At 41.3% G+C, this 24,402-nt stretch overlaps 1 protein-coding gene across 1 annotated transcript; it reads right to left on the bottom strand.

The window, feature by feature from the left end:
* Positions 1 to 1,323: 1,323 nt before the first annotated feature.
* Positions 1,324 to 23,539, bottom strand: LOC124164460. The gene is made up of 12 exons (XM_046541786.1): positions 23,405 to 23,539; positions 19,601 to 19,681; positions 17,888 to 17,982; positions 17,023 to 17,091; positions 16,263 to 16,412; positions 14,372 to 14,447; positions 11,136 to 11,323; positions 9,235 to 9,379; positions 7,609 to 7,827; positions 5,916 to 6,061; positions 4,584 to 4,710; positions 1,324 to 3,566 (listed from the first exon to the last, which is right to left on the bottom strand). The coding sequence occupies exons 1-12, from the start codon at positions 23,537 to 23,539 to the stop codon at positions 3,282 to 3,284; spliced, it is 1,716 nt and encodes a 571-aa protein (XP_046397742.1). The 3' UTR covers positions 1,324 to 3,281.
* Positions 23,540 to 24,402: the final 863 nt, after the last annotated feature.

Here is a 24,402-nt window from a genome sequence, read left to right on the forward strand (position 1 = left end):
TAAAATTACCGAAACCATTTTATTCACCTACACAAATTTCATTAAATTGGCAATGTGAAGCAGATTTCCACGTAAAATATAGTTAGTATGAAGTTGGATTTGGAAGGATCTCTTCCTTAGAAGTCATTCCTATAATCGTTCGTATTCTTGATGCCGAATCTTCGTTGGAACTAAGTTAGCTCCCGAAACTGATTATTTAACAAGGCAGCTTATTTACTAAGCCGTGGTAATGGAAACCAATAGTATCACCGCACAGTTACTTCAATGCATTTCCGGGAGGTCGAAGAACCGCGCAGCTCTCGAGTACGTTAATGTAAATTTAATTTTTTTTTCTCTTCATGTTTTTTCAGTTTTGGTGGAGTATTTCAAGGGAATATTAAAAAAGATTATTTGGAGTTAATTGGAGTTGCTATCAACATTTAAATATTTGCAATGTGGCCTTTTTCCATTAGCACCATTGTACCTTTGTCTGCCTTCTCGATAATTTATTCGTGGTCTTTCTCTAGTTTTTCAAAGTGAAAATATGGTAAAGTATATTTTTAATTTAATTCCTAGCAATGGATTTTCAGATTATAAATCCCGATTCCATGAATTTAATTTACTGAAATTTTATCCAAGCGGTCACCGATAGATAAATGAATGATAGTACTTTCCATTAGTAAAAAATGCGAAACGCTAAGGTGCCAATTCTCAGATGGCCTTATCGCAGTCAATTGCGATTGCCTAATTTCAGTTCGAGAGAAGGGCTTTTCTTATTTTATCAAAAATGTTAGCTGGAAAAATTAAAGTAATAAGCAAATGGGTCTAATTCGAGGGTAAAAAACGGAAAATTACACCTTCCAGTAGAAGTCATGCAATGGTTCTCATAACGAATTTTTTATTGCCTACTTCGTACTTTATAATTTACCTTACCGGTTAAAAAGCACCTACAGAATGAATCAAAAGTTAGTGCGCAAACTTTGCGAAATTTAGCCACGATGATGGGAGTAATAATGACTGTAATAATCCCCACAGCGTTTATTCCCGCGACCGTTGTCAGTCCTTATTGCGGTCACAAGCCTCAAGTGATAGTGGAAAAGTCAGTGCCAAAACCGGTTGCGGGAATGTTATAGAGACATTTTAACTACCGTAAGCAACTGGAAAGGTCGTGTCAAGGTTAGGTGCTAAAAGAAAGGCAGTCAGAGAATCATAATATAAATAATATCACTGGTAAAGTATTTGCATCTTTTAATACAAATTACATTCGTTATGAGGTTCATTCAAAGCATACGTAAAATTTATGATTCAAAAAATTCGTAAAATACATGATTAAAGAAGAAAAAATAAGGTTGTGACACTCGGCAAAAATTAAAAGAGAAAAGAGAAAAAGTCTCCATCAACAACAGTACAAAGGGCCCTGTCAGACGAAAAAGTTAGCCTTCCCTAATTGGTTTTCAAGAAACTTTGTTGCAACTTCAAACAAAGAAAGACCTGCAGCCAATGTCACATTATTCAGTATGTTAAGTATGATGGTAATCCTATTGTTCGCGGCTCTCATGTCAGTGCTGTGAAGTTGAGCCAGAGACAGCGGCTTAACTGTGATGGCACCACGCGTGATTGTAGTGGGAAATCTGTCCCCAAATTGGCGTCTCTGCCTCCCCGTTCTATACCAAGCCTGAGGGGTTAATGCTCCCTACACTCTGTGGGTGGCCCAACATCCTTATTCGAGCTCCGCCCACAATATGCCATCAATGATATTGACCGCACGTATGTAAATATTCCCCTCGCGCTGTTCTCCTATCTGCTGTTGCAACCTCTTCTCAACCAATGTTTTCACTACTACCACAAATGAATCAGTAGACTGCTACACGCACTAGCGCAAGACATGTACACCAATTAATATAATTCACTCAGAAAAAAAACTAGAGGTGATCGAAATTCCAACCAGGGTCTCTCTAAAAATGATCTGGTGAACCACTATTACATTTTATATACTCTCGAGTTGGGAACCTTTCCGCTGCGTTCAGGTTGGCTAACTTAAAGGGTGAATGTGAATATGCTTCTAGACTAGCCAATGAAGAACGCGAGTAATTAAATTTTGTTAACATGTATTTATTTTGCCATTTCATACAGGTGATTCGTAAAAGGCAAAGAATTTCTACAGAATCTGGAATCGAAATAGCATAGCTTATATGATATGGCGTGTCTCCGTGAAGACATTGATCAGACAATGGGCATGTGTTTACTGGAATGCAATCAGCTTCTAATCTCTCTAAACAACCCACTTACTGCTCATTTCAAGGAACAACGTAATGATTCTGCGCAGTTAGCATTGTAATATAGCTATAAAAGAAATAACTTAATGGATATCCTTCAAATATGAAATTAATTAGAAATACTGTACAATTATTCATTTATCTTAAAAAAAACTCTAGTCTCAGTAGCTGGTGATGAAATGAATTTGCGTCTGCTTCCAGGAAAAAAATGGCGAAATGAAATGTGGCGGCAATGTAATCTTTGTTTTCGATAACTATACATACTTCGTGTAGCGTGCCAATGTAAGGCAACTGTGCGGCTCTATACAAACATTATCGATACGCATAATTTTAGTTTTTATTTCAGTCACGTCTTGAGTGATTCATTAGTATTAAATTTTAAACTTAGTTTAAATTTATGAGCTCAATATATCGCTGTGGCCAGTCTTTGCCCACGCAAAGGGGCGCCTATATGTTCGGAAGAGAGACACTCGCTGTAATACGGTTTTCACTGCTGCATATTTACTTCAAAGTGTGAGTAATCATTGACAATTTTGGGTTAAATATCGACCGCGACATGTCTGCAGCGAGTCACGCCATTCCTTTCGCGTGCCGGTGACTGCATTCGCTCACTGCGACCATTCGGACACTGAGTGGGCGGCAGGTCTGCACGGCAATAGCTAGCGGGCGGGCGGGGGGTGGCGAAGGAGCTCCAGACAGTGGAAACACGCTGTGACAGGAAATACTAATGAGGCAAGAGTGCGCAGATAAAGCGTGTCCCCTCTGAAGCCCTCCTGCGCCATCTCCAGCCCCCTGCAATGGATGGACGACACACCACAGGGGGTTGGACGCCAAATGCACAACCGGCCACTCAGGCGTCTTTGCAGTCCCCGTGACCGCAATGGTGTGAGGGGCCCAGGCCGCCCTCCTCCATGGCGGGCCGCTCGGAGGTATCTGGGCGGAAGAGAGAGGCCCTGTGGGCAGCAGGTGGGCGCGATGGTATAGCCTCCGAAGGGGCGTAAGGCGCCAAATGTGGCATCCGTCTAATCAGACGTCTTCGTCGTCCGTGGGCGTGGTGGCGGAGCGCCCTCGGCCCCCTTCCTCGATGGTGGGCAGCTCGGAGGCGTCTGGGGGCAGCAGAGAGGCCCTGGCGGCGGGGCGTCGTGGAGTGTTGAGGTGCAGGGAGCGGGAGAGGCGGGTGAGGAGGTGAGGAGCGGGGGGCGTGGGGGTGTGGGGGCGGAGGAGGGATCGTCGGAGGCGGTCGCTCTCGGCTGGGGGCGGTGGCAGCATGCTTAGAGGCCGACCCCGGGGACGCAGCAGCTGCTCGGTCACCTGCAACACAAAAGTTGTGAATATTCGACCAGAGCTTAGAGTCTCCCGGCGTGTCAATCGCAGAAAGGTTTCCACCGGGTAATTTTCTCCATGTCTCCCGACGTTTCGAAGAGCAAGTCGCAAAGCGTCTGAATAGAAGATCCCCTGAAGATGAAGAGCAAGCCGCTGTACGAAACGTCGGGAGTCATGGAGAAAATTACCCGGTGAAAACCCGAAAAACCTTTCTGCATTCGACAGGAGTTCGCTTGATCTGCATCCTGCCAGGAATGCCCTCTTATAAGCCAAGAAAGATCTGATTCTTTCCGGGGGAATAGACTAAAAAAAAGTTTTCTCGGCTCTCAAGCCGGATGAGATTGTCCATTACCTTCAACATTGGGAGGTCCGACACGTTCCTCGTGATCAGGGATTGATGCTGGTGCCATGACAGTGGCCTGAATTTATACTTATATCGCAGCTGTAGTCTCTTCCCGGTGGTAGGTGCCGATTTTAGTCCTCCAATTACTTAATAGTTTTCAGTTCTGGCTCTTAAAAAATGGACCCTCTCAACCGCCTGATAACCCGAGAAAATCTTATTCCTCCGGTATAAGAGTCAGTTAGGACTTTAGCCGTTAATATTGAAAGTTATATCTGGGTGTGCGTTGGAATTATTTTGATTTCGTTGGTTCGGTAATGAAAAGGAGACTTCGTTGACTTTATCAGTGGAAGTCAACGAAGTCTCCTTTTCATTTTCGAATATTAACTTCCACATAGTTGAGCCTAATAAAATTGAACGAATTGCGTTGGTTATTTTTTTAAGATGTCTGTAATTGTGCGCGGAAAAGAAGAAATCCATTACCTATCTGTAAGGAGAAACATCTCTCTTTTTTCTTTCGTTTATTCCGGATATAAATAAAATATTTGGTCCTTAAATGTTGCCTTCTGTGTTTGGTTTAACCGATTAAGGGTTGAAACTCTTCAATAAACGCAAATTCAAGAGATTGTGGAGAGAACTTTGATCTGCTCCTCGATTTAACCTACCTCTGGTGTGGACTGCTGGAAGTAGCTGACCCTGCGAACTTTTTGGAAGGTGCGGTCGGCCACGGCTTCCCGCACCGCATCCTCCAGCCGCCGCTCCATCGCAGCTTGCCGCACTCCGCCTACGGACCTGCGCAATGTGAAAACGAGGAAGGCGTAATATGAGAATCAAACCCATCAAAAGACAAACTCATCTGCATACGGGCATAAAGACAACATGATGGCAAGCCTTTCGACGAAGAAAAAAAAGTAGCCCCACCAAAGAATGATGGGCGGGCGAAAAACCGAAACATCTATGAATTAAGGCCGTCATTTTCTAGATTGCCACGAGACAAGCACCGGGGTCAATGCACTCATGAGCCGTGATAAGGCGCCGGTTACCGTCATACATATTTCAGGCCTAAATGTGTATGAGAGGTAATTGCTCAGAGGTGAATTGGTGGAATAAATTACATTTTCACCCCGTTATCGAAGGAGTGAACTGAAACGCGGTTTGTGGTTAAGACGATCCACGGTTAAGATTAAATTAAATTCATGACATTTACCGTGCTCTTGGCGCGAATTTGTTTACCGTTTCAGATTTTAAAATAAAAATAAAGTCAATATTTTAATAAGGATAAAGTCAATATAAAAAAGATTTAATTCAGATGAAACCCTTTTAAATGGGCAACTACTAAATGTTACTTTTGTTTGAAAAAAGGCAAAATTTGGTATTAGTGTTATGCTTGGATTTACTTCGACTGCTTGCCAAGGCCAGGCGATTGGCTTATGCCTTACGAGTCTCAAAACTATTGCATTTATAGATCTCGAGAGGGTTGGAGATCAAAGAATTGTTGTAAGCCTCGCTCACAACAGCGCATTTTTGCACAACTTATCTACCAATGAATCTAATAAGTTGGATAAATTCTAATAATCTCAGCTTAATATTCTATACATTGATTTTTGGGGCAATTACTAAGATCTAGGGCTATTCAAAAACATTGTTAACTTGCAACTGGCCAGCATATGCGGTGACTGATTTTTCCAGAGTTAATATTCAACCAAAGTCGAGTTTGGTGGCCTTTGATGTTGATTTCAACCAATAGAGATACTTTCCACATTATCCACTATAATTATTGTGAAGTTTCGTCCAGTTAAGTTATTGGGAAAAGAAATTTTGACGATAACGTCACTTAAAGAGTTTTTTTAGTGAATGTGGCTTTAATACCTATGAATGGACATATGGGTTGACTCTTCTATTTAGGCCCTTTCCATAGACTTAGCAGCGAGCCGAGTCTCATGCTTTGTGTTGTTTTCGCGTGTTTGTGGCTGGGTTCCCAAGATGGCGTCACTCACCTGGCGTTGAGGTCGCGGTTCCGGTCGCCGTCGCGAGTGTGCTGCAGCATCACGGAGCGATTGTACTCGCGGGTCACCTTGATGTCATGTTCCCAGAAGCGGCGCATGTCAGGACTGGACGTGTAAGGTGCTGCCACCTCCTTCACCTACGCCGTAGGAAAGAAACACTCTTGTTTATTTCACTCATATCACCTCGAGACGATCTTTTTTTTCATACTAAGAATTTATTCAATCGTGCGCTGATTTTGATCCGCGTCCGAGGTTTTCTGTTACGTAATTTTGTTACCTTTATTCATGTCTAGTAGATGAGACTACACGATGAACAATTTTCAAGAAATTTGAAACATTTTGTCTTACACACAGGTTATAAGCGGCTATATGGTTGTTTTACAAACGGCATGGTAAGATCGATATGTAAGACAAAATTTTGTCTTACATGTCGATCAAAAAGACATTGTGAAATTAATTCCCGTGAACCTTGAGTAGGTACATATTTATGGCACTGGACTCTAAAAAATGGAATGCCGATACCCCCTCCGAAATTTAAGTCATGAGGTTGCGCATTTGGCCATTTTGAGAAAGATCATAAGTGTTACATCCATTTTTAAATACATGGGATTTCGCGCAACTTTGAAATTTTATTTCTCAGCTTATATATTGCGGGTGAGATTGCAACTTGGAAGATTAGTTAGTTGGATCTGCGGCGACAGCTTTTCCTCTCCAATAGCGTTGTTCTATCAATCGAATTTCGCGCGTTTTTAAATTTAATTTTCACGGGAGTCGGCTATGCTTGGAGGGCCCGGATGTGTACAGCCTGGATTCAATTACTCCCGTGCGCGTTGCATTGCGACCGGCATGCCATTGTTTTGAGTTCAGTGGCTCATGGTGGCAGCGCGCCATCTCGCAATTTTTCTGCATTGTGAGTGAAGAATTTGGGCAACATGTGCAGCGGGAATATTCGTTTCTTAATAATCAAAAGTTGTGAATTAGCCCCTGAAGAGCAACAAAGGGTTGCATAAGAATTCATCGAGGGGGAGAATAAGGGCCGGATTTATATGAAAAGAAACCCTAGGCTATACCACTTATGAGGCCTATCACCTCCCGTTTTTAAGTTTTAAATTACATGAAAGATAATAAAATACATCGCTACTGTGTTATGTGAAACATGCTGTGATTGATAGTAACCTTTTAAAAAATAAATGATAGCGTTCACTGTTTTTAGAATAGTGTAATTTTTATTTTGCTACCAATTTTAATCCAGGCTCCTCTTGATCTTGCTGAGCCTAGAGCTGAAGCCTAGTTAGCCTATAGGAAAATCCGGCTCTGTGTATGATAATGGAATTCTCAAGAGCAGGGATCTCCAAAATACGGCCCGCGGGCCGGATGCGGCCCGCGAAGGGCTTTCATCCGGCCCGCCCACTCGTTTCAAGTAGCGCGCGATTCTCGCTCGTTAAACTCTGTGAGACGCCGCTAGGAGCATTGCAGCGCTGTACTGCACATCAAAGTCGCCTTTAACTGTTCGCAAATAAGAAATACGCCACCGGATACTTCAGGAGACGTTGGTATCGAATACTTCAGTCATCGGCAAATTTGCTATCCTGCTCGCGGGGCGATTCGGAACTTGGAATGTGGCCCTCGTGGCCTAGTAAATTGGAGACCCCTGCTCAAGAGAGATCATGAGGAGATGTCTTACCTTGAGCACGATGATGGCGGCGATGAAGATGCAGGCGATGTTGACGAGCGTGAGGCAGAATGAGATGCAGCCGAGGATGGCGAGTTCGGAGGGTATGTAGTGCGAGTAGAGGGGCTCGTATGTAGAGGTCCAGTTGGCCAGCGACTCCCCCTCTATGTAAGGGATGCGCACTGTGTCCGGGTACATGAGCACGTTGCATGCCAGACCCCACATCATCCCCTGTGAGGAACAAAAGAAATCCATCCTGTCGTATCATGGCATTACTCTTCGCAAGAATTCGCAACTCCAGTTGTCGCTATTGCTGACTGCCTCACAACAGACTTACCCTAGGCGGCACTCACGCACACTCCAGGATTAATTGGCTGCTATATCAAGTTATTCTTTATTTAAGGCAATCGGGAGTCATTGACGTGATTATCAATGTGGTTATGTCTGTTATTATCAATAAATCGCGATGATTAGGATTAAATTACGAATTTAAATAATGTGAAGTCTTGATAAATTGAAGGTCTGTTTATGCTACGTCTGGATACGTCTATTTATGTCAAAAAATCCCGATAGTTAGGATTGAATTATTATGAATTTAAATAATACAAATTCTTGATGATATGATGGTCTAAGTTCAGGTTATGAATATACATACGTTATCTTGAATCTATAAATGAGCCAATGTGGCTCCTGGAAACTGATTGGTTTGGATAATCTACCTCAAGCTAGGTAAGCGGAACGCAACGGTTTTCGTTTGCGCCAATGTGAGAAGCGGCGATTCGTGCGCGTATCGCCCTCTGTCGGCGTCCATGTGAAGCAGGCCTAAATACGAGAAAGTACCCCAAATGGTAATCCGATCTGATTTTGAATGCTGCGAAAAAATATTTCTTTTCTCATTTATATGACCCAGAGACGCCATAATAGTGGAGGGCGAGGAGGGGGTATCCCTTCCCCCAAGTACGAGTGCGTGCCCCTGTACGGTTCGGGGAGTTGTCGAGGAAATGAAGTGAAACGATTGTGCTGAAGACGATCCTCGCTAAAGATTAAATGATGTTTATTAAAGCTAACGTCTCACCGTGCCCTAAGCATGCATACTTATTGTTACCATTACAGATTTTCAGTTAGTGGATAAAGTCAAGATATTCTCATTTTTCAGATTTTATGGAGATAAAACCCTTTAGATTAAACTGATTTGCACCTGATAGAATATTACTTTTGTTTTACAAAAGGGAATATTTGGCAACAGTGGTATTCTTGGATTTATTTCGACTGCTTTCAAACACCCCGCGATCGGCCGATGCTCTACGGGGGTGGGAATATGTTACATTTTAAAATGCCGCGTGGGTGGGGGAACAACGATTCAAGCCGCGTTCACGACATCGCATATTTCCAAAATTAGTACACTTTTTTACACCTTTAATTCTAACTCATAAGTTGCATACATTCTAACGCCCCTTGCGGACGAAAATATTTCAATTTGGACATTCAGGTCGCGAAGGCTCTGTACCATATAACACCACAGTCGCGGATGCCTCCTGCTCTGAGCTTCCTTTGGTTGAGTCTGTACTTGCCTGATTAAGGCTTGACTGAATCAAACGCTCTAGATGAAAGTACTCGCTCTATTTAATGGACACTCACGCAGTTGACAACAGGTGGCAGGAGCGAGGCGGAGATGGCGACGCCGATAAGGGGACCAGCGCTGCCTGCCAGCAATGCCAGCGCCACGCCAGTGCCGGACGGAAGCGCCACCAGGATTCCCGTCCACAGCGAGCGGTAGTTGCCCCTGCGGAAACGACAAAAAAGGAAAACATGGTCATTCGGTAGGCCTCTCGCATCTGATCATGTCAAGGGTTGTATCTGGAAGAGGCACCAGTTCGATCCATTGCAGCTTGATTTTTTTAAAAGCCACTTCGGATGCAATTTTATCGGTTTTCCAAAATGCCCTTTGCGCGGCGATGATATAAGAACCAGGGGCGGAGCTAGGACTAAAGACTAGGGGGGGTTTCAGGTGCAACTAATACTGGTATGTGTGGAGGTATGGCATACCAGCCAGGGTAAGCGGGAGGTTGGAGGGCCCTCCGCCAGAAAAAAAATTATGATAAATGGTTCAAAATGGTGAGTTTTACGGCGTTCTGAGAGATCTTTTATTAATCCTGACACTATTCTATAAGTAATATTAATCAAATTAAATAAAATAGATTAAACTTAAAAAATTGACTGAGATCTGGGGGGGTTATCCCCCAAAACCCCCCTCGCTGCGCCACTTCTCTGGACCACCAAAGAGTCGCGCGGCGCAAGCAGAACTCGAATAAAACTGGCTAAAAAGCATTTCATGCTGCACCACTGATAACAACGGTCCATTTAATATCAATATTTACCCAATAATATTTAAAATCATGACGAATTGCGTTGAAAAGCCTTCTACTCGGAAAACTTAAATGATTGCTGGCATGCACGCTTAAACCATGCCGTTGACTACGCACCACTTCGAGGGAAACCAAGAAGTACGAGAGTTGAGCGAAGCTTTGATGAAAAATTCGTAATAAATGCCCTGAAAACCTTCTGGGCGGCTGAATATATTCAAATTGAGTATGTTTAAAGAAATTTTGGGTCATGAATAACACCTTAATGATTTCATTAGCAGGTAAGGCAGCTGCCGTTTACATGCGAGAGATAGTAATATTTATGAAATTTTTATGAATATAAATTAAATCTTCTATATTATTTCTACTGTGTAGATACCTTTTTCTCAACTTATACGCAACCAAACTCTACAAATGAGGTAACAAAATGCGCAGAATTTATCGGAGAACATGCGACGGCATATCTTACTTCCTAAATATTGCTATTGTTTCCTAAAATTGGTTTTTAAATAATTTAGAAAAAAAACAAAAACAAAAAAATAAAACAAAAACCGGTAAATATTCCTGACGTTAACGGCGCACAAACTGATACATTTGTTCATTTGCAACAATTACTCGCATTCTTTAAATAACTTTTATCAAAATGCGGCTGATTCCACATTCAAGTCTCCTGTTGATACGTGAGTATGAGTCATCATGTGCGTTTAACAGAGGATAGTGTAATTACTTCCAATGTTGTGTTTAAAGAGGTCCTCTGACCTCAATTTGTACGTGAAAATTCCAATTAAATTTGTACATTAGACCCTGCCTTTTTTTATACATTTTAAAATTAGAAACGCGCCTATCCCTCTGTGGACCTGCATTGAAAAGAGTGGGGGAAGCCCGCTGGGAGCTGGCGCAGCACTTTCGTTAACTTTATTTGTAGTATTGAAAAATTAAAATTTCAAAGTTGAAAATCGATATTTTTTGCATTTAAAAGTGTTATTTTGATATTACAGTTGAATTTCGAATTGAAAATTTAATTTTAGCGAGTAATCATGAACTGTATCTGTAATTCAAAATTAGGGAGCAATTCCTACTTTGAATTTGATGTACAATTGAAATGTATTTCGCTTAACTCTGGCCTATCCTTCATTTCGAAGGAGAACCGAGTCGATTATGGTGACTGCAACTCACCTGCCCTTCATCTCGGTGGTGGGCCAGTCGGCAGTTCCCCACGGATTCTCGGCGCTGCCGATGATCAGGCCGAAGATGAATCCGAAGACGAGACAGAGGCCGAGGCCAGTGAGCTCCGTCCGGACGCCCATCAGCTGCAGACGCCGGTCTGCGATCACCACGCCGAAAGTGGCCGTCACGATGGGACCCTGTCACACGGAAATCATTCATTCACATGTCTGCCAGAACAGAATTCATTCTTCTTCTGGTCGTCGGCAAATTAATCGGTGAATAAAAATAAAATACAATATATCGTATGTAATATAAATCGTATAAAAGATAGATAATAAGCTTTTTCCAAAAACATCATAAAATGTGACTAAATGTAAAACATAAGCTTTTCATCACTCGGAGAACAATATATGAATACTGATTTGTTTTATTATAAATGTGTTTAGAAGAGCCTGATGGATGATCGATAAGTTTTGCCACGCAATATTGGTATATAAACCTAATCATAACCAACGCTTTATTATCCGAATGATGGAAATATTAATTTTTTACTTTTTAGTGCATTTTATGCTATTTTTGGAACAAGTATATTCTTTAATATTTTTTCTTTTTAGTGTTGAATAATGCAATCGGTTAAACCAGAACCATTGTTTAAGAAATTTATGCCAAAAAATTATAACTAATGCTACCTATTGAAAAAATTATTTTCCATGTGTAAAGTTAGATAATTATCTTAATTAGACAATTGAATAAAATTTCAAATGTATGATTATTAAATATTATATTGTCATCAGAAACGAGCAAGTGTGAAAAATTTCAAGCCAATTCGACGATGAGAAGTGGGTTAAAAATCAATGGCAAGATTCTACCGATGAAACAGACGCAGAAAGTTAAGAAAAATGATGTGAAAATTAAATTTACCTTAACAGCGATTCGAACCCAGGCCTCCCGATTGCCGGTCAAGTATGCCAACAATTACACCACCAAGCCATCTTATTCGATCGTGAATCTCAGACTTTCGATGTGAATCACAGACTTCCAAGGTGAATCTCTCTTCTGAATTGAGACCCATTTCTCTCCGACAGTGGCTTAAGAAGCACGACCACCGTCTCTTGTGCCACAATGTGGACTTAAGTTGTCAACACTTAGTTCGGTAAATATTGTCAGAGATTGGTCTTGAAAGAAGAGGGCTTGTGGTGGCGTAACTGGTATCACACCTGACCATCGTTCGGAAAATCCAGGTTCGAATCTCGGTTAAGTCAAATGATTTTTCCAAGGCGAAATTTATCCATGATGTTAATTTACACCCGTGAGGGTGACTGAGTACAGCGTTATTCGTTCGCTGCAGTGCTTTGTGATTCATGGGTGGTTGTGGTTAACTAGTCATATTCTCCATTTAATGCAAGAATGGCTTCTCTCCGTCACCCAATCGTGTGTTTCATGGAATTTAGTCTTCCAGATGTAGTCGAGATTTTGGAATAGATTTTCCCGTGGTGGTCAGTTACGCATGGATCTGTGTGCAAATAAAGTATCACTCCCTTTCCTTCCATCACCAATCATAAGTTCCCCAAATTACTCAACTCGACGGCAGGATTTGGATTTGTGAGGTCAGGTCTTTTCCCAGTAGCCGCAAGAATCTCACAGATTCAGGGTAGGTGGGTTACAGCCATTCTTTGGCCTACCTCGAACTTCAAGGATTACCAATTGGGAGTGTTATATGGCTTTACCCGGGATTTGAACCACGGGCTGTTCGATCAGTTGCTCAAAGCCACATCCACTGGGCCACCACGCTCCCCTCTACCGATAGGGAGAATAACTGAGAATTCTCCATTTCATTAATTATTTGGTGAAAAAGTATTGAAAATATTTTATAATCATATGTTTTTAAATAAATAAAAGATCTTTCCAAGTAGGCTTGGTGGGAAATATTTCCAAGTGGGAAAAATTCCAAGGTGGGAAATAAAAGATCGTAGCACTTTTCCACAAGATTTTTTAATGCGCACAACGCGTTTCGGCTCACTGAGCCATCATCTGGTACAAGACACTGCAAAATATTTGAAAATCTCCTTTATACCCTTGAGAAATATAGTTGGGGAGGATTTGACATCTTTGAAGGAGGGGGTGGGAACGGGCATACAGAGTAGAGACAGTGGGAAAAGATACAACTACGGGATGTGGAAGCCGCGTTGGAAGGAGGGCTCTAGTCATAACTGTAAAATAACGACACGTGGGGAAGAACCGTAGAAAAACTGGAGGGGGGTTGAGAAGAGTGAAAAAAGGGGGGGCGTTAGGGTAAAAAGAGAGGCCGCGTATCTTTAGAAAGGGAGAGGAGTAAGTAGCGACGCAGGAAAAGAGGCGGGGGTGAGGAGTCCCTTTGGGTTAGCTGAGAAGGAGTGAAAGTTAGCGGGGGTACCGGGAGGAAATTGCCAGCAAAAGAAAATGGTCAAACACAATACGAAGAGACGCTGGGCGGACGGGAAACACCCTGTGGATGTTGGGGTCAGTTAAGGCGTGGGTGAAAAAAGAATTTGATCATTTGTTTTCGGGAAGGGGAAGGAGAGGAGAGTGGGTGAAAAACACTTGCTCATTCATGAGCATATTCATATCACTCTGTACAATTTCGAATTGTTCTAAAACATCAAGTCTTGTGCCCTTACTTTCGAAGTGTAGAATTTCAAGTTGAAAATGACAACAATGCAAAGTCTATAGTAAGTGTTTGGCGAGAAGTGACGTTTCACCTCCATTTTTCCAGCACCCTTTATGTTCTTTCATTCTGGTAATGAAACTTATAATTATATGTAAAGCTTTGAAGTGATCACAAAATCCGGGAATTTTCGACTTTGGACGAGTCCATTGTATGGTCCTACCGAGACCTCAGAGAAAATCGTATTGGCAAAGTGATGACAACATCACTCCCGTTCTCTTCAGAAACGATGATCATGAGGCAGGCATTGAAGTTAATCTCTTCGCAGATATGAAGTTAGAGCCGGGTGAGGAATATACGGTCTGAGTGGATGCCGGAGATGTCTACAGCGGTATCAACTATGGGCGGCGGAGACAATGACCGCATGAGCTTCAGACTTTACAACTCGCGCGACACCCCAGCTGCACCCGATTAGAATTTATCTTCGATATATTACGCAAACAATCAGTTGGACTCTTCCATAGAAAATTGGGCTCGGGGTAATTGTGGTTCAATTCGAGTGTGGAGTTGGTGTGAAGTGGATCTCGAATTGTTTTCTTACCATGAGCGGTGAGATGAGCATGGCCGCCACGATGTTAACAGAGCTGTTTTCCACGAGGCCCATCGCTGCCACCATCCTGCGAAAGAATCACGTGATCAATTGACCGATAATCCAGCGCACTAGGCCGTGCAAGGGCGGTGAAAAAAATCGTAGAAAAAGAGGGAAATCGTCGACAACGCTGTTTCGAATAACACTGAATTGGTGGGAAAACCTGCGAGAGGAAACAAAATGTTCGATTAATAAATTCTTCTCGGGTTCTCCATTGGTTAAAATTCTTCATAGCCGACGTTTCAATGGTCGATTAGTACATCGTCCTCAGGGTAGGTGATTGTCAAATTGTTATCTGGAAGTTAGGTTTCACGCGATTGGTCGCCACAGTGGACTGGCTTTTTGACAGCCATACCGGTGTGATCCTTTGATTTTTCCAAAATTTCAAAACGGATTTCCAGGTATTGTTAATGGCATAGCCTGTCTAACGATTGCAATTGTGACCACCCAATCGAATTTCTTTGGCATCACTAACAACCCTATCCCAAGATTATGCGGATCACGTCAATGTGTTGGCATCATCGAATCTGTTGGCGTGGTCATGTTGGATGCCATGTCCAGCGATGGCTAAGTTTTGTGATTACCCCATTCTTAGGTTCCGGTTATACTCTTTCAGCCTAGATTTTAACTTTCGATATTTTGGCTGTCATCAGTCATCCTCCTCCGCGGGCTAAATACATAGATACCTTGCATTAAATACATGTTCGCAAAATTTTTTTTACGTACTTTAAGGCATTAATTGCCTGTAGAGAAACAAAAACCCAAGGTATAATCAATTGAATAGGGCATCAAAAGCTCGAAGCCGGACTTGCTATGAAATGTTTTAGACCAGAGCATCGAAGCTCACTGAATATTTGAGGAAAACTTTTATGGAAATCATACGATTGAGGTGTGAGGGAAAAATTTGGAAGTTAAATTTAACATAATTTTGATATTGATTAACGTGCATGTCATTACACGTAAGCTTTACTTCAATACTATAACTTAATAGGCTAGCAGAAGTTGCAATTTTCGTACGGTTATAAATATAATATATCTGTTATTTTATTCTTCATCACTATTTCACAGTTATTGCCAGAAAAGCAGAAACTTTCCTGCAGTTTCTTAACTTACAGCTTTTGATGAGACCATTCAAGGTTAGGTCACAAGCGTTTTTCTTGAAGAAGTGTCAACGACTCATAAGATCGTACGCAAATTTATGATACCTGATGGTCATTAATTGAATAGGACAAACAAAAAATGATGAAATACAGATATTTGGGGCACACCTCATTTCACTCATATGATTTTAGATCAACTGTCATTTTATTCCATCATAATTTCTTGTGAAATAAAAAATTATGATGTTAATTCCTTACCTCGAATCCCATCATTCTACATTAAATTATGGAGAATTGTATATTCTACGTTTTCAAAAGATAAGGAAAGGTCCAGCGATGAGAGCGATAACATCCACATAATACCTTGCGACAGCCCCTAAATGATTCAAGACCCCAACGCCCAACGAGGAGATGCTGCTGAGGTCGGAGAAATAGAGTATAGTAAACTTGAGCTTATCAGTTTTCGAAGGCTTAATCAGCGCTCGAAACCAAAATCTCTTATTGTAAAAAACTGAAAATCAAATGCCATCAAGAGTTTAAGTGACAACTCCAGAAAAATAAAAGAATCCGTAAAATAGCTTAAAATTAGATTTTTTTTTCGTGATCAATTTAGTTTGCTGATATTGCTACTCTTAATGAAAGAAAAATTCTAAAAGGCAGGGAATTTCTTACGGCACCATGGTTGCGGTGGAGGCAGGAGTCATCAGACTTGTGGCTGACCGAAGTGACAGTGCTGCACTCACCCGGCCGTGACGACAAGCAGGACAAAGTCGAACGTTAGCTCCCCGCTGCTTCGCACTCCGTCCACCACCTGTGCCACCGTCAGCTTGGAGCGCACCGAATCCACGAATTTGGCCCATGCGGTCCCTTTGGCGCTGCCGTCGGCCGGACCCCTCTCGTTGCAAGGGAAAAAAATGACTCATTAGTTGACTATTCATGTGGATTCAAGTACACGATAACTCAAAGGTCAACAGAAGCATCTCGGTGTGAAGGATATTTGTAAAATCTAGTTTTTTTTGAGAATGTATCGACAAAAATCAAATGTCAAACCTCGAAAGCGAAATAATAGGCTTTGAAAGGTTTCCTGACTGCGCAATAGCAACGAAATTGTACGGATATAAAAATACAAAAATGATTTGGATATTGTGCGAATTTCTATTTTATAGCAAAGGAAAGGGCCTCACATTTCATTTTAATTAAAAAGATGCAACTGAAGTTGCGTGCCTGTAGAGAAAGAATACCAACTTTTACTGTGAGGAGTGGTAAAATTATGGAGATTTCAGTCACATTACTGGAGACACCCTTTCCTACGGATAAAACCTTGTTGCAGTGAAATGATCCCCACTGCTGTTTTATTAAGTCATATTAATCGTGGGTTTTGAATTAATTGTAATTAATAATAATATTTTTAAGCAATAAATGCTCGCTTGATCCTTGCAACGCCTGGCTAATGGCGTTTGGGGCGGGTTGGAGAATCGTGGGTTCACTTGATCGTGTACTTACTCCACTCCGTCGCTGGTGGCCTCGTCCTCAATTCCCTCGCTTTGCTTGAACACGCTGCACGGCAGCACGCTGAAACGAACAACGAGGAAATGTAAGCAACATTTTGAAGGCCAAAATCTCCAATTGATAGGCGAGTTTATCCTTTGTTTTTTTCATGAAATTTCACACGATTGTCTCATTTTTTCATTGGTGTAATTGGTATTATGATATAATTTTCAGAGAGTTAATTTTAAACTAGAAAGAGAAATTGACAAGGGTTGAAATACACTGAACCGAGGTAAAATCCTCTCTCAGTGGTTAACTTTTTATGTATTCAAATTCTTGTATTTCCGGAGAATATGGTATTCACTATGATGATATATGGAACAAAACTTTTTTTCTTGAAGGATTATTTCACCCGAATTCAGACTGATATTGACCCTGTATATACCACAATTTGATGCAAATTGAAGTAGCTTTTTACCTCCTCAAATTTCACATTTTGTGCTCCAAATATTCCTGTTAACTATTTTTCAAATACAATCTTAAGTTCTTGTTAACATAGTAAGAACGCATACCATTTATTACCAGCTGCATTGCTCAAAAAAAGTCGAACGCAGTCAGGGAAATATAAAATGTCCTCCGCCATGATTGAAAAAATACGACTGAATTTATTTCTTAGGAAAAACCACCAATTGGGCGCTTTGGCGCCGCAAGTAAAATTCTGAAACAAAGCACTCTCAATAATATTAAGACATCCTTTTGTTATTTATTTTGCTTCATGATATTAGCTCAAAAAGTTATTCCAAAAATTATCATTGTGGACGAGGTTCATGGGAGTGGCTACTGTTAGCTTCGCAGCTGTTTGTCGGTTCTGGATACGCACCTGACGAGAGAGTTGAGTCGCCTGCCGAAGCCCAGTTCGGAGAGGAAGTGTAGTGTGTTCTCGCACTGGTCGCCAGCGCTCACGGGAAACGTCACCTGCGAACCGAAAATATTTAGATTATTCTACCTCTTTTAAGTCTTGTTTCATCTCAATGGGTGCCTTAGAGACACGTAATCCAGATTTGGACATTTCTAGCCTCTTCTTGGTAGGTAAAATTAGTGCAGATAATGACGTAAGAAGATGAATTTGAAACGATGTACAATTTTTGGGAATTCGAGGTCATAGGAGTGGAATTTATAACTTTTTTTCGAGCAATATTCTAGTTGTGAAGAAAGTCGTTCAGTTAACAAAAGAGAATCACTCTCGCTGCAATTTGCGTAATTTTTCGTAAAAATGGTCATCACGATGCATGAACCAATGGTTCATTGGACCACGTGAACTGATTTATTTCTTTCAATTACCGCTATTCGTACAGTGGTGAGACGAAGGTATCCTCTCGGCACTACCATAAACCTTTTTGCATAGTCACCATTGTATGTACGGACATGAACCGGAAACAGTCATATGTAACAGAGGTGTTTGACATCAACTGATTTTGACGTGACTTCGTGGAACGAGGGGATATTCATGGTAGAACATAAAAACACAATACAATTTCATAAACTTTATGTTGCTGTCGATACTAGTCGACAGCAACGTAAAGTTTATGGAGCTGTACTGTACTTTTTTGTTCTGCCATGAAAGAAGAGTTTGTTTTGGTCTGAAACAAGGTATTTTGCACATATATTATTTAGTCCAAGCATTGAATACCAACTAGGAATGCTATTAGGAATGTGTTATTATTATCATGCTATATATATTAAGCTTATATCATAGAGTCTGTTTTATGCGATATATACTAGAATATACAATAGGCTGATATCGTTTGCGATGTTGTTTTTAATTGCCATTTTGGCCAGTTTGTGTAGAAGATCAATTAAAACACTTCTTGCGCATATGTTTGTGCAATAAAGTTGTACATTCTTTAGTGACAGAATTTTCAATGAGGTTTATTCTAAGTACACGAGCATTAGGCGCATTCGATGAGATCACCAATGCCGGAAAACGGAGATTCAGTTGACATATTGGGATAGTTTTCGGGTACAGGAAATGCAGAATTGGTTAAAATAGACAATTTTCCTAAAATTACCAACAAAGCACTATTTTTAAGCTCAACATCATCTTGCTTCAGCGATTCATATAATGATGGTGGAAAATATTACCGTTTCACTCAATCATTTCCAGGTGATGATTCCAGGGATGGTAATCCCATCCCTTTTTCCTTCACTCAGCGCATTCCTTTTTCCGTCACTGAAACCATCGCTGGCACCGTCTTTCGACCAATCAGAACATGAGGTCGCTTACAGCGATTATAATGACACGCTTTTAATTGAATCACAGTGGTCAATACGGTAAGTGACGAAATAAGCGAAGGAAAAAGGGATGGTGGGAATAATTGTGTGATTCAAAAAATTGAGGGGTAGAGTGATCACTCTTACCCCTGTCCCTGGAAAACCTATCGCTGGAGATATCACTCTGAAGGACGGAAAAAATGATCCCGTGATTCAGGCTTTAAAATAAACCACTTGCTCTCGTTTGATGTTTTCATGAAATGCTCCTCAAATCATGACTAGAAGCCATTTATGCATTTTTGGCTAGAGCAGGTACACCTACCTGGTAGAAGTTCCCGCTGCGGCATTTGCTCCATACAGCAGCAGTGTCGAGGGAGAGGCTGGACAGCAATTCCTCCAGCACCTGCCAACGAACAAAATAGTCGATCAAATCATTGCTGCGGTTCAAAAAGGAGAGCCTCTTTTTCAAAATTTAAATTTGTATATATTAAATACGACTCAAAAAGGTTTCCCAGCACTCTTGGACGAAGTTTAACTTTCTCTTTTGTTGTATGTTATTCTGAGGCCATTGACCTGTAGTAAGGTAAGTAATATGGCAATAGATGAATATCCATACCTTTCAATCAGAGGAGTGAATTAAGTAGTTAACGAATTTTTATTTACCATGCTTGATCATTATGGCACAATGCTATCCTATCCGTATAGTTGGAAGTCATTAGTATTGTTGCCTACTTGACGCGTATGCAAGATTTCAGTGAGGAGCGTTGGAAAACTATGACAACCGACCGTGCTAATGCGAGCACAAATTTCAATAATATCGTATTAGCTTTATGTCTAAGTGGAAGGTCTGTAAAATACTGACTATTCAGAAACAAAATTTATCTCCCGATGTCCGCTTACTCAAAAACTCGGCAAAAAATCCCGGAACGCGTCTTGAAACAGCACATAATCTACGTATAATATAGGTACCAAAGATGATAAAATATCTACAGGAAAGTTGAAATTTTCCCTCTTTTAAGAACATATTCCTTTTTTTGAAACTGCTGAAACCATTTATGCAAGCTCGATAGTCGGAAATACATTATATTTAATAATTTCTCACATTATAGAGTTCTGGAGTATGTATGTACATATAACTTATTATTTTCCGTCGAATTTTGGAAGAGCAGGTGAAAAACATTCATTGATAAATATTTTACTTTCAATTACTTTATATTTCACTTTTTACAAGAACTGAGATTTATTTGCTTGAATTGTGTATTTTTTCGTTGTAACTGATGCTTGTCTTTCAGGGATTGATAATAATTCAATGAATATTTTAAATTAAAGTCGGCGAAACAAGAAAATGATTTGAACTCCTGTGGGACGATGCGCTTGCAGTAACGATGCTGGCAAAGTGGGAAATGTACGTTTGTAAGTGCTTAACAAAAATGTCAAACATGTGCGAAATTTCGAGGAAAACATCCAGGAAAGCATCGGTTGAAAATGTAAGTGGGTAAGTGTAACTGGTAGGAAAATGAGCAGACTTTTATAATTCGACGCAGGCGGCACGGCGTCCGGGCGTAATTTGTTTTGGAACACGATACACGCTTCGGCGTCGACGAAGATGATTTATACTGTGCGAATAGATACCTATTAATTAAATATTGAATTCTATGAATTAATTAGTGCAAAACTAAGTTGAATCCTACTACTGAGTATATTCTAGGAGACGCACGATCAAAAAGTAAAAAAGATATGAGATTTCGGTCATAAATAGAAAAATTCAATTTTGTGACTCGCATAATACTATTAAAGATTCCGCGAAGGGAAAATTAGATCCCGAAAGAAGGTATTTTTCGACCCACGCTAATACCAGAGCCTAAATATGACCATGATTCACCCATAATAGTCGGTAATCCTTTTTACTGAATATTTAAATGCGATGCGATGGTGGTGGGCGTAACATGGTGAAACTCCTTCATGATGCACAAAGGTTAAGAAAAGACTTAGCTGTTTCACAAAATAAGGTTTATTTTGTGAAACAGCTAAGTCTTTTCTTAACCTTTGTGCATCTGAATATTTAAGTTGAATAGATTGTTAAAGTAAATGCTCACTAAATTGTGCCCACGTAAGCCCCATCGTTAGGGTGTAGGTATAAGGAGAACCAAGGGTGCAGCTAGGAATTAAGGCTGGGGGGGGGGGGGGGGAGGGTTAAGGTGCAACTAATACCTGGGTGTGTGGGGGTATGGAATACCCACCAGGATAAGCGGTAGGTGCGAGATTATTAGTAAATTGAGGTATTTCAAGATAGATAGTTCAAAATGGAGAGTTTTACGGCTTTCTGAGGGATATTTTATTAATCCTTACAATATTCTATTAGTAATATCAATCCAACCAAGTAAAATGGATTAAACTTAAAAATTTCTCTGAGCTCTGGGGGAGGGGTTTATCCCCCTAAAGCCTCCCCTCGCTGCGCCACTGAGGAGAAACACACCAACGGTGCTGGACCTCTGCATCGCTTTTCGTGGTGAGTGCGCGTTTAATGTGATGGAATGTGCCTTATTATTCTGGGACTATTTATGTATCGGGGGGAGAATAATAAAGGGGCGACCGAGCAGAAGGTGGCTGGAGAGTGTGAAATCAGGGTATTACATAAAGGAGGCACCTGTCCCTCCCGTCCGAGCCTGATTTTCGTAGCCACTTTGGGCTTCTTTTAATCAGTATAAAAAAAATCCACAGCGCAGCAATTAGTGAAGAGCGATCTATTTATTGTCAGTATTTGCTCAATAATGTTTACAATCTACATCTGCATAATACCCTGCAAGCCGCCTAAAAGGCGTGTGGCAGGGGATGTTAGGACACCAGCCGTTTACAGCTAAAAAAAGTGCTCTAACGAAATTGGGACTAGCGTTTATTAAAGTCCTTTATGGTTCGGGGGAAAAACGAATTCCCATATCTATCCGTCCGGCAAAACATCTCTCTTAATTTATCGCTTCTATCGGACCTGGAAATATAGTGTGGCTCTTATATCATGTTCTCTGTGTCACTCTTAAAGATGTCCATTCTCAATTGTTCAAGCAATCTAAGCCTAGCGCGCAGCCTCCGAGTCTCCAGCGGCTCCCAGCCTAATTCGCAAACGAATTGTGAGGAATTACGTTGAAAACTATGAAGTTGATGCATCGCATCATCACGAATATAAATTTCGGTGAATATTCGCATTTATAGCTTATTTCTCCGAAGAATCGTATCGCTCTGCCCGTCATCAACGCGAGGGAAGACTTTTGCTAACACATTTGAATACACGGCGAGTGATAACACATCTAGAGATCGACTCGGAAATCCCCCATTGTAATATTTGTGATTTGGAAAATGACCTGAAAAAAAACTGTGAGAGTGTGTGCTGTCGAGAGATCCCTGGAGAGGAATAGTTGAGGAAGCACCAGCCGTATTCGGATTGTGTCGTCGGTAAAGCTGGTGTGCTTCAACCTTGCGCGTGAGACCGGGTTTCCGAATGCACTCGAAGTGTGCCCGAGTATCGAAGTCGATTGCCCAAGCATATAGCCTGTGGCCTAACCTTTTATCATCCATCAAATCTGGTTTGAGGAGTAATTGAGTTATAGGGGTGGGCAGAACTCTGATTTGTGTGCCGAAAACGTGTTATACATTCAATTAAAAACACATTATATAATAAAAGAAAGTCTGGCCAAAGAAGTAACTTTGTAATATGTGACATTTAAAAAAGGCAGCAGCATTATACGAAGATCCTACACAAACGCTTGATTAACCGAACTTATCAAATGAATAAGACAAAAATATAGTTACAAGGTAGTGTGATACCGGCATTTTAAATCTATATGTGTACATATTTAAGTAAGTATTTAGTTATGTAATCAATTTCTAATCCATTTCAACTAAAGAGAACGTGTGTAAATATTCGAGCCTCCAAGTCTCCCAAAAATTCTTCGAGAATGCTCACTGCTACGTCATCACTACGTCACGCATCCTTGACAATTTCGAGCACGGCTATAGGTTCTTTTAATGCTGTAGTGACAGTTGGTAAGGTTAGGTAAGGATGTGACGCGTATAGTTAAATCCATATCATTAGAGGCGTGATTATCCATGATGGATTCTGTGCCCCGCTTACCTTCTCCATGGGTGGCGGCTGCTGCGGCGTCTCCTCCTTGGTGCGGCCCGTTCTGTGAGTGCGGCCCGCGGGCGGCCCGGATGCCGCCTCATAGGCTGCCGTGGGCACGCAGACGAGGAACACGAGCCCAGACATGCTCCCTATGAGCCGCTCCCTCTCCTCTGAAGTCGTCTCCGTAGGCGCTCACCTCGCGGCGCTCTCGACACCAGCGCCAATGCGTACGCGCGGCCTTAAGCGTAAACATGGTCCGGCTCTTCTCACCTACGGTTGAAGTGTTTGTGCTGGACTATTGCGGGCATTACCTTCACATCTCACCACAGCATCCCTAGATTATATAGGGTGTTGAAACGTGTAAAATATTAAAAAATGTATGTGAAAAAAATTACGTCATACTTGCTAGGACCCCCCCCCCACGTGTGACTGGGTGAGAATCAGCTTGACCCCCTTACCCTCCAAACGCCTCAAGTAATTAATGGATGCCCCCTTAAAGGAAAAGGGTAGATATCATGTTTCTTTGAAGGTTCGTCAAACATGTCTTCGGGAACTTAAGAACAGTTAAAATGTTTTCCGGAATCTGTGGAAGCCAAATTACAAACATTTGAAGCGTAACAAGTATGGAAGCATCAGAAATTATGTGAAACGCATTAATGGAGCTATTATAAAAGTTTAATGCTGAGGAATTCTCCATTTATCTTAAATTTCTATTCCTTTTAATGAAAATCAACAGAATTCAAACGTCTAAATGTCTATGCTTCAATACAGTCCACCATTGGTGATTTGCCAAACAGTGGTGGAGTATTAAGAGTCCACTTTGAGGTTATTATGATTCGATCTAGAGGACACTCCTACAGGTTGGTAGGGACGCCCTCTATGGCCTCCTCTTGAATATGCCATTGGGAAGGAAATTCATTTTCTCGTTACCGTTGGTGCCGGTATAATTTTTTTAGGGCGCTTCTTTCCCCCATGGTACATGAGAACATATCGAACGCCATTTTGCA

The sequence above is a fragment of the Ischnura elegans genome, chromosome 8 (assembly GCF_921293095.1).
Source record: "Ischnura elegans chromosome 8, ioIscEleg1.1, whole genome shotgun sequence".
Taxonomy (NCBI): domain Eukaryota; kingdom Metazoa; phylum Arthropoda; class Insecta; order Odonata; family Coenagrionidae; genus Ischnura; species Ischnura elegans.